Source organism: Vulpes vulpes, chromosome 2 (genome assembly GCF_048418805.1).
Source record: "Vulpes vulpes isolate BD-2025 chromosome 2, VulVul3, whole genome shotgun sequence".
In the NCBI taxonomy this organism is placed as follows: domain Eukaryota; kingdom Metazoa; phylum Chordata; class Mammalia; order Carnivora; family Canidae; genus Vulpes; species Vulpes vulpes.
The window spans coordinates 99,019,037-99,029,930 of record NC_132781.1 but is presented as its reverse complement, the minus strand read 5'-3'; the positions used below and the strand labels follow the sequence as shown (position 1 = coordinate 99,029,930).

General features: G+C 41.1%; 1 protein-coding gene across 3 annotated transcripts; it reads right to left on the bottom strand.

The window, feature by feature from the left end:
- Nucleotides 1-442: 442 nt before the first annotated feature.
- Nucleotides 443-10,658, bottom strand: BMI1 (BMI1 proto-oncogene, polycomb ring finger). Of its 3 annotated transcripts, none has more exons than XM_026013603.2 (10): nt 10,380-10,658; nt 5,423-5,553; nt 4,980-5,076; nt 4,326-4,381; nt 4,152-4,202; nt 3,888-3,996; nt 3,764-3,809; nt 3,243-3,341; nt 2,799-2,879; nt 443-2,715 (listed from the first exon to the last, which is right to left on the bottom strand). In XM_026013603.2, the coding sequence occupies exons 2-10, from the start codon at nt 5,532-5,534 to the stop codon at nt 2,386-2,388; spliced, it is 981 nt and encodes a 326-aa protein (XP_025869388.1). In that variant the 5' UTR covers nt 5,535-5,553; nt 10,380-10,658; the 3' UTR covers nt 443-2,385. The 3 variants fall into 3 exon arrangements, with proteins under 3 accessions (XP_025869388.1, XP_025869389.1, XP_025869390.1); XM_026013604.2 differs by lacking the exon at nt 10,380-10,658 and adding an exon at nt 9,843-10,024; XM_026013605.2 differs by lacking the exon at nt 10,380-10,658 and adding an exon at nt 5,924-6,262.
- Between the last annotated feature and the right edge of the window lie 236 nt (nt 10,659-10,894).

The window sequence follows — 10,894 nt, the reverse complement described above, 5'->3', positions numbered from 1 at the left end:
ACATAATTTTTCTTCTGTTTTATTAAAACACAGACATTTTAGCTGAAATACCCAGTAACGCTTAAGAAATTTTCAAATGGAGTAGGGAAAAAAAATCCTTTCAAACAAAATAAATGCATGTTTTCAAGTATGGTAAAACAGTGTTAAGTAAGCCATAAATTTAAGATCTGATTTTTAATAAGTAACTTAAAAAATAAGTCCATCATAAAAAGGTTGAGTTGTAAAGTCTTTTAGTTCTTACAACTTGGTTTTGTGTAAGTAAAGTGACAGGTTCACTAGCATTTGAAGTTTTTAGTTTTTGAAAAATATTTTTTCATTCTTTATATACATGACCATCCAAAGTAAAAGTATCATTTGAAACTTCCATTAACTAAGTTTTCTTTCTTAGTTAACATCATGAAAAACTTGAGAAGCCTAGAAAAATGAGTTAAATTCACCAAAATTGGCAAACATGGGTAACTTTTACTTCAAAGATTGTAGAGTAAATAAACAGATACATCTTTCAATTGGGCTTTCAAGCAATTATACAACAAAGCATGGACTTCTTAGCAACATCACTATTTAAGACAGCAATGGATTCTCTTTAGTTTTACCTGTTGTAATCCACAGTAGGTTTTCCAAAACTTCTGCACATTGTGCTTTTCATATCAAATTTTTATTAAAGTCTTAGCTATTTTCTAAATGAATATCCTTTTTTATTGGATTTTTCCCAATTACAAATGAAATTTAATTTTACATCTATAATTAGAAACAACACTTACAATGGTACTGTACAAATTTAGGTCAAAATAAAAATATATGTATTTTGTGGTTTCATAAAACTTCATTTACTGTATCTTTAAAGAAAACAGAAATAACAGTAATATATGTAAAAGTAATGATTTAATGACTATAAGCAAGACAAAGCAATAGAATTGTGCTTCTTTTGCAGACTGGGAACAATGAAGTGTTTAGCTACAGTTTTCCCATACAAACATGAAACGATATTCATATAGAATAAACACCCTCACAAATAACTGATGGGTGATGAACACACACCAAGTTCGACCAAAGCAAAACACAAACTGAAAACGTTATGGTTTTTCATTATTTTAAATTCAACATGTTCACTCTATTTAAAAATACCTGGAGAAGCTAAAAATAAATTGCTTTTATTTCAAGACATTAGAGAGAGGGTATGTATCATTGTTTATAACTGTAAAAGCAATTCATAAATTTGAAGTAACTGCTAAACCACATGTTAAAATAATTTTAGATACAATGCCTTCTTCCAGCAATTTTCTGGTTTACCTAAAAATTTGTTTTAGAACTATAGTGATCAATATGCATTTTAAAAACACATTCATTCCATCAAAAGCAATGGGAAATGAAGACACCGTTTCCAAAGTCTTTAAAGTTTTTCTTTACTACAATTAATTTGAAAAGTAAACGTATTACTAGAGAAAAATCAGTATTATGATTTGCCAGTTGCTTCCAAATGAATTTTGGTTTCCAAATGAATTGAGATTTAGAGGTCCACATTAAAAATGTTCTATGCTGATAAGGCTCAAACATAGGGTTATCTGCAAAGGTCGAACCAGTTGGGAGAATTTTAACAACCATTTCTGAATGCATGAAACACAATATTTTCTTTATAGTATTTATAAATATATCATACAATACTGTTTCCTGTTATGTCATATACCAATATGGCATTGTACAACAAGCATAATGCCATCTGATTCTTACAAAAGCGAATCATTTAAACAAGTCAGTAAAATGAACGGTAGTACCCGCTTTTAGGCATACAGATTGTAAAACTGAAGTTTACTTTCCTTTGATCGGTTTTGTGTAGCAACAGAGAAGTAAAAATCAAACAGGAATCAAAATGGCTAAATATGCAAGAAGTCATTATTCACAGTGACATGGCTACATAGAATGCAGTATTCTATGCATATTCTTTCTGTTTGTTGAATTTCAAGATAAAAAGCACTTGTTTTCTACAGGTTCACAAAACAGCATAATAACAAGAACAATCAAGGAGAATGTAATGTAGGCGTTAGTTGAGATTAACAAACTATGGCCCAATGTTTATATCCATTGCAGAGTATTTTCAAATATGAACAATGGTTACAGAAACCATTTCACATCTTTCCTAACACACAGAAAAACATCTTGCCTGCCTTCTCAGAAACCAGTTCTTCATAGGAACAATCTTTCTCTTCCATTAACGTCCATATGAGTATCACAACTAGTCCATCTTTTATAGCCAAATTTCATGTCACTACAAAAGAAAGCAAATTGGACGACAGTCACATGTATTAGCATCTCTAAAGCTGTAACGGCATGAAGATATCTATATAAATCAGGGCTTTAAAATTGTTTTTTCCTCAAGAGTCTCAGGTATCAACCAGATGAAGTTGCTGACGACCCATTTACTGACGATTTTCGAGGTCTATTGGCAAAGGAAGATTGGTGGTTACCGCTGGGGCTGCTGCTGGTTCCATTCATAGTGCTGGAGATGTGAGGGAACTGAGGATGAGGAGACTGAACTGGAGTGCTGGGGCTGGGCAGACAGGAAGAGGTGGAGGGAGCGCCTCCTGCGGGGCTGTTGGCCTTGTCACTCCCAGAGTCACTTTCCAGTTCTCCAGCATTTGTCAGTCCATCTCTCTGGTGACTCATCTTCATTCTTTTACAGGTAGGTCGAACTCTGTATTTCAAAGGAAGGGGACCATTCTACAAAGTGAGAAGGAAAAAAATTAGTCCTCTTTAAATACAGTTTACCACGATAATCATCAAGCATCAGCTATAATACTTACCCTTCTCCAAGTATATATGTAGGCAATATCCATTAGTGTATAGTAATCCTTTAAAGGTTCCTCTTCGTACATGACATCAATCTATTGGAAAATAGTATTTCAGTTACTAACTACCATGAAGAACAAAGATAAATTGAGATTTTCTTTTTGGTCATCTATATGCAATCCAAAAATGCTTTAAAAAACATTCTCTTCAAACATCTGGACAAGGAAAGAATCCCTCTTGACACTTTAAATAAGGAAAAATATTTCCTGAAATTACTAAGGAATCTTTTTCATAGCATAAGAAAAAATTCATACTAAACATTTTAAGAGACAGTTCCAATGAACTGCTAATTAAAAAAAAAAAAAAAAGGCTGCTTTTTTTGGGTTCAGAATCCAAAAAGAAAAGTCATTGAATTAAAAAATTTCACATTAAATGCACAAGAACTATAAAGTAGATACCTGGAAAGTATTAGGTATGTCCATTTTACTTCTGAGAAACTTTCTTAGGTGCATCACAGTCATTGCTGCTGGGCAACGTAAATACCTTTTATCATTCACCTAAAAATACATTTAGAAAAGTTATTTTTTAAAGTTCCTAACTTTTGGGTAAGAAAAAAATTTCAATTAGAGTGCCTCAATATAACAAAACGTATGAATACCAAAACTGAAATTGACTAAATTCTCTACTTTGAGTTTACTGTTATAAATAGGAAATAAGCAATTACTGATAAAATAAGAAAACTTTACATACATCAAGGCATTAAATATTATTTAAAGTACTTTTTAAGAACAGTAATCATATATAAATTCTATCTAGTTACTATCGGATATAAATCATTCTTAAACATCAAATATGATCATTTTTTCCTACTTGACAGCATCATCCAGCCTTAGTTATATTCTAAAGGGCAACATACACCTTCATAAAAATCTAGAATCCAAACAATGTTTCTTCTGTGTTTTTGTGATATGGAACATACCTCCTCCTTAGGTTTCTCCTTGTCTTTGTTTACTTTCCGATCCAATCTAAGAAACATAACTTTATTAGTGGAATAATGTATCTATGAGCAGATTAGCATAAAACACATTTTCTACAGAATTTACCTGTTCTGGTCAAAGAATTCAATGGATAAGCTTATTATCTCATCATCGGTTATAATTCTTTTATCCTCATCTGCAACTTCTCCTCTATCTTCATTAGAGCCATTGGCAGCTATAAAGACATTTTCAAATTTAATTTTAAAGTTAAATAATTAAAATATTACATATATAGGAAGATGGAAGTGGTATTTTGATTCAATTTTAATCAATTAATGAATAAGTTCTCCCTCCAAATAAAAGTATCTTTTCCCTCTCTAAAGAGTTTACCATCAGCTGAAGGATGAGCTGCATAAAAATCCCTTCTTCTCTTCATTTCATCTAAAGAGGGGAGGGCAAAAAAAAAAAAAAAAAAGAAAAGAAAAGAAAAAGACAAACTTTTGTTATAGCAGGTAAAACTGATGAAATACTTTGTAAAAATTCATTTGTAAGCAAGTTACTCACTTTTGAAAAGCCCTGGAACTAATTTGTATACAATATCTTGGAGAGTTTTATCTGACCTGAAAAATAATTAGTAAATTATTAATTAATAGCAAAAACTTAAAATGCTCTTAAGTTATGATAGATTCTTTGTTTTCTTTGTGTTATAGTATTAATTTATTTGATTGTGAGTCTACATCAGCAACATAATAATTACGGGAATAAAAATTCTTTATATAGTAGTAATCTTTTAAATCAGTAGAATACTTTTATTTTACATTAAGAAATTCTTTGTATTTCGCTGCAAAGAACCAAGAGAAGTGTGCCTTTCAAGTTACAAAACTAGCTAATATGAAAGAAGAGAAGAAAATGGAAGTACTTTAAACACACTCATTCCAGCCCGTCATAAAGTCAATAAAGCAATACAGAAATGCAGAACTAATTCAGGTTTTAAAAAAGATGGTTTTAAAAAAAACTCTTAAAATCCACTTGAATAATACCAAATTTTGCAGTTAGTCAAATTAAAATGGGAAGAAATGAAAAGCAACCTCTACAAAACATACACATCAGGTGGGTATTCAACAGTAAGTTTTGTGTGAAAAATAAAACAGGGTAGCCTTTACTAAATTATGCCATTCCAATAACAACTAGAAACAATAATTCTAAACCTTTTCTTACCTTATATTCAGAAGTGGTCTGGTTTTGTGAACTTGGACATCACAGATAGGACAATACTTGCTGGTCTCCAAGTAACGCACAATACATGTTTTACAGACTGGAAGTAGAAAAACAAAGTTTTATAAGTTTAGAAATTAGATATTAAGCATTGAAATTAGTGTCAAAAATGGAGAACCAGTGGTAACAAAATAGTAAATGCCAAAAGGTATTTCCAATTAACTAAGCTAATTCAATTAACATCCTGAGAACACTCATCTGTTGCATACTTATATGCTTAAAATACGCATTAACAAAAATTCACCAAATGCAAGAGTAGAAAATGACTCCATCACTTTTGTACCAACATTCTCAAGGATTGTGGGAATTGTTAGTAGTTTCCAAACATCAGAAAGACACGTGAAATATAAATGACACGATAAAAGAGTCTAAAACTATATACTTACAGGAATGTAGACATTCTATTATGGTTGTGGCATCAATGAAGTACCCTCCACAAAGCACACACATTAGGTGGGGATTTAGCTCAGTGATCTTGATTCTGGTTGTTCGATGCATTTCTGCTTGATAAAATATCCTGCAAGACACAGAAATATTGGCTATAATCCACAGAAAGAGAAACGAGATTATCTCCCAACTTCTAGTAACCCAACACTCTGAAATGCTGAAGAGTTCATAAAACTCGTTTAACACTGTACAGCTGGACTGTCCCAACGTTTTCTACAGAAGGAATTTACTAATCAGATCTGAATCAATTATACTGAAATGACAAAAAAGGATTCAACTAAAGTAACTTCTGGTCCCTCAGGTCATTCCAGGAGGGAGAAGAAAAGGTCTGGGGTGGGGGCTGGGAGCTGAGAGTATTCGGGTCTCTTTCTTCCATTTGTCCTCTTGCCTAGCAGCCCCAGGGCTGCTGCAGACGCCACACAGTCCCCGTAGATATTTACCAACCGCCAGGGCTTGTCCCAGGTCTCCAAATTTATTTGTAAAACTTCCTTATGGATCTTCAATCGAAAATCCGGGAGCATGCCCTGGCTTCCCAGGGGTTCCTGTTGTTTTAGGCGGTTCCAGCAACCAGAACCTGGCACGTTTTCACGCGATACAAAGGGAAAACAAATTCTGCCCTATCTGCATCCCTGGCATTTCCGGAGCTGGGTGCTGGGGCCGCAGGAGCACCTCCAGTCGGCCTCGGGCTGGGGCCTGAGCGCGCGGACGCCCGGGGGCCGGGATGCGAGGGGCGGATCCGGCGGCGCCCCGGGCTCCGTCTCGCTCCGGATTCGGAACTCGCCTCTGTCGGGGTTTCCATAGCAACTTACACTTACACTTGGCATCCGGCCACCGCTGCAACTCCGCGCGAAGCCCGGCCGAGCCCGGAGCTCCGGCGGGCGTGCGGGGCGGCGGGGCGGCGGCGGCGGGCGCGGGGGAGGGGCCGGCGCGGCGCGGGGGCGGGGCCGGCGCGGGGGCGGGGTGGGGTGCGGGCGGCGCGGCTCGGGGGTGGGGCAGCCCCACGAGGCCCGCGGCGCAGGGGAGCAGGATCCCGGCCGGCGGCCAGCCTGGGGGGCCCGGAGCAAGCGAGCGCGAAAGGAAAATGCAAACCGCACTCCCGGCCATTTCGGACACTCTTGGGGGCCTCTTTCCAAGCCGACTCGGTGCGAAGAGCTTCTTTCAGATCTTGACTCTATCTCTCCTGTTAGCAATCACTAAGTCAAAAATTTCACGAAGGGATCTTTTGAGAATTGCCAACTGTGCACTTAGCCCGAAACCGTCAGGGCTCAAATTGCAGAGATGTTTATTGAACTGAACCTCTTTAAAGCTTTCTTCTCTAATAAGTAGTTCTCCTGCAGATTAGATGAGCGATAGAAAGTTTTGCTAAGGCTAAAAAGTAAAATCTGTTTTACAAGAAGACAAGGAGGGGGCAAAGCCGTGTGTTTTATCTGAACTATGCTGGAGGCGAGACAAACTACTTTAATCGGTACGTAGTGACAATATGTAAAGAACCATGTGAACAGCCCATTCCCAACGCTAAATCAACACCTTGTCAACCCAGAGCAACGATAGGAGACAAAAACAAATGTCATTTTCTCAACCTAACCTCCATTCAAATCCCCACACGATGGAATAATATCCCCAATAGATACCATATATGATAGAAAAGTCACGGTGGGGAACTGTCAGCAAGAATACACCAGCGGACAATCAAGGGAAGCCAATTATTTCGTGTAGTACTCTTGAAAAATATATTTCTTACCCCCACTTCATTCATTTCAGAACCTAAAATAGGACCAAGCTTCTAGACCAGACTGAAGTACATTCTCAAAGCCGCTTTGAATAGACATCTAGGAACCTGTGAAACTTGAAGGTGCATCTGAGGTTTTTAATTCTTAGGGAATTTTAATGCAGAAGAAGGAAATATCAATCAACATACCTCAATGGCTCAAACTAACCGCTTTAGAGTACTAGAGAACGGCAAAAACAAAACAAAGTCTCTTTTATGAAAGTGATCAGAGTGGCAACTGGCAACTTCAACCAGAAAACTTCAAATGTGATTCTTCAGTTACCTTTGGATTACTTGTTTACAAGACCTTTGTCAACATATTGTTAAAATAAATCTAAGTGGAGCTGCAGAGGAGTTGTGGGTGGAGCACTGTCTCTAAAAAGTAGCAGTATTTAAATCCACTGTGGTTGATTAAAGACAAACGTTAATTCTTAAAGAAAACTCTCCTTGTGAAACCACAGGACCTTTCCTAGAAAGATAGCAAGGTGGTACTTATGTCTCCTTGGGAAAGCATATCACACTAAAGCCACCGCACATGAAGTTTAGGAAGGGACTTCAGTAAGAATAGCTGCCTTTCTTACTCTACAGAAAACACCAAATACTAAAACACAGGTCAAACCTCAGTGGAAGGTAGTCTACTGGTTGGCTTTTAAGTCACAGGTACTTGTCTTTTAAATTCATCTCAAGTCTTAATTCACACAACTCTTCAACCTCAGTTCTGAAGAATTTGGCCACAGTCCTATTACCATTTATAATGCTGGTAAACATCACTATCACCTTGTTACTTACATAAAAATCAGTTATTTACCTTTTTGTACCACTTGAAAGTCCTGGCAACCTAAGGATGACTTCCAAAACGTTTGACATGCTTGATAGATTTAAGAAACAATCTCTTCTTGCACCTTACAAATGAAAGCCTTCCAGGTTCCAACATAGAAACTGCCAGGTAGACAAGTAAAACTGCACCAAACGTACCATAGTAAAAATACTCAATAGTTAAAACTTGTCATTATAATATAGTCGGGGCTGTCAGTTTAGTTGGGAGGCCTAACACCAGTAATGTCAAAATGAAGAAAAACAGAAGAAGAAAGTTCTTATGTTAACAATCAGCTTGACTACTGCAATCTAAGAAATGCAAATGAGCTCTGTAACCCCAATTGGGGTTCACAGCCCAGTAGATGTAGGGGCAAAGTTTGGGTTAACTAGACTCCTAGGGAGAATTTAGCCTAGTTGGGTACCTTAATGCACATCCCAGAACTTGGTGGTAGAGTACTAATGGATTTATCAAGTACAATTAAATGCTCAATTTTCTTACAAAAGCATACATGTGTACACACATGCACACACAGTTGGGATTTACACAGCTTGGATTTAAAGATGCTGTTGCTAGGCATATAATTTGCACAGGTAGGCTATTTCAAACCCCTCTGCCCTTTGGGGCAAATGAATGGGAATGAACTCAAATATTAAGAAGTTTGTAAATCTGCTCACAAGATCAATCTCCAAGGGGGTTCTGCTCAATCTACTTAAAATAAAAGTCAAATGTTAACATAGTCACATAAGTTAGTATATCCTGTCAACAATCTGCATCCTCAACTTCCAACTCTTTTTTGTAGCTTGTGATGTGTTTTCAGAACTTGGGGGTTACGGTCCCTATAAAAATAGACGTTGAAGTACTCACAACATTCTAGGTTACCACCAACCTACACTTGGATAAATATGCCCAGAATTTTGCCTACTTTAAAAGAAAAGGGGTTAAACGCATGCTTCTCTTTCAAATATTGGACCGTGACCACTAAGCCCACTAAATCCTTTTATTGCAATTGGGAATGATCAAAGTCTCTCCCCTTGTTTACTTCCAATCATTAACTGTAAATTTCTGGGGGGAAAAGATCATGCTATATCGCTGTCAAACCCAAAAGACTGTGTAAACCCATGTAGTCAACTTTTTAGAGCTCCTTTTCCAAAGCATCTCTCCACCACATGACCTATGCTGACATTTAGCAAAACCTATAAAACGCAGTGGGCTTAAGTCATGGTTCCAAGTGCATCCCATAGTAGAGGTGGAGAGAAAAATTGCAGCCACCGAGGAGGAAAAACAGAAGAGAAAAAGAATGGGGGGGTGGGGGAGGAAGAAAGGGGAAACCTCTTGCAGGAGTGACGTCCAGTCACCACCATCACTCCAAAAAAAGCTCCAAATTTGAAATGCCCACTTCCCAGCGCGCACGTCCCAAGTAACGTTCGGAGACGTTACCTAAGACTCCCAACAAATAACACCTTGAAAACTTTACCATTTTCAAGACAAATGCAGGAGACCTTGGAAACAACTGGGAACCGCCATCTTACAAGCCATCCAATTTCACACAAGTGTCCCTCCAACTTAAGTTAATAACATTTTTGTTTGGGCTCTTTCCAGTTTAACATCCACCTTGGCGGGATCGCTGCCCCCCACGTAACCCGTCCCTATAAAATGAGGGCGTTCTCTGGACGTTTAAACCCCTCAAAAGCCTTTTCTTCGGGAGAAGAGGGAAGCCACTTGACCCGAGCAGCTCCCGATTTCAGGAACCCGGCCCCGTTTCATCAAAATCTACCTCTCAACAAAGGGCGCCGTGGCGGGGCGAGCCGCGGAGGCTGGAAATAGAAGAGTTCTTCTCGGGGGCCATGTGCGTCGCGAGGGTGTAGAGGGGCGCTCGGGGGAGAAAGGAACTAAAACGTGGGGCCGCGCGCGGCGCGTCCGGGGCTGAGCGGGCGGCGGCTGGAGCGGCGCCGAGCCCGGCTGGCGGCGGCGGCGGCGGCGGCGGCGGCGGCGGCGGCGGCGGCGGCGCGGCGCGGGCTGCGGGTCGGTCCCGGCGCCGCGGGAGTCGGCGGGCGGCGGCGGGCGCGCGCGCGGGGGCGCGGGCGGCGCGCGGGGCCGGGCGGCGCGCGGGGCGGCGGGCGGCGGCGGCGGGCGGCGGCGGGCGGCGGCGGGCGGCTGCGCGGGGCTCGGCGCCCACGCTGTCAGCGCCCTCCCGGCCGGCGCGGGAGAGGCGCGGGGGGGCCGCTCCCCGTCCACCCGCGGCCGGCCCGGGCCCCGAGCGGCCCCCGCCGCCCCCCAGCCCCGTCCCGGAGGCGCCTCGCCTCCTACGTACCCGGAAAAAGCAGCCGGCGAGAGGCGATCGAAGCGGGCGGAAAAGACAATGAAAGTTAAAAGTCGTTCAGCAGAAAATGAATGTGAGCCAAGCGGCCATCTTGAAGCGAGCTGCAGACGCCGCTGTCAATGGGCAACGAGCGCAGCCGAGAGGAGCCGCGGCCGCCGCGCTCGGCTCATGCTGCCTCCCGAGCCCGGCCTCCTCCTCCTCCTCCGCCTCGGCCTCCTCCTCCTCCGCCTCGGCCTCCTCCTCCTCCTCCTCCTCGGCCTCCAACGCCTCCTCCTCCTGGGCCTCCTCCTCCTCCTCCTCCTCCTCCTCCTCCTCGGCCGCTGCCGCCTCCTCCCGCTCCGCACTCGGGGGAGGGAGCGCGCGGAGGGGGCGCGATCAGTATTATTCTGCGGGGCTGGGAGGTGTTTCTAATCCGGATCGGGGCTCCCTCGCCAACATCCCCATTGTCTCGCCCCGATCTCTGCCTTTAATACTACGATTATTATTTCATAGTTGCCGTGGGGGGG

What these genes read in the sequence shown, in the direction of transcription:
- BMI1 (XM_026013603.2), bottom strand. Translation starts at nt 5,534, where the DNA reads ATGCATCGAACAACCAGAATCAAGATCACTGAGCTAAATCCCCACCTA. An exon ending in AATAGAATGTCTACATTCCT is followed by an intron (nt 5,077 to 5,422) that starts GTAAGTATATAG and finishes TTCTACTTCCAG; the next exon opens with TCTGTAAAACATGTATTGTG. An exon ending in AGGAGAAACCTAAGGAGGAG is followed by an intron (nt 3,342 to 3,763) that starts GTATGTTCCATA and finishes ATGTATTTTTAG; the next exon opens with GTGAATGATAAAAGGTATTT.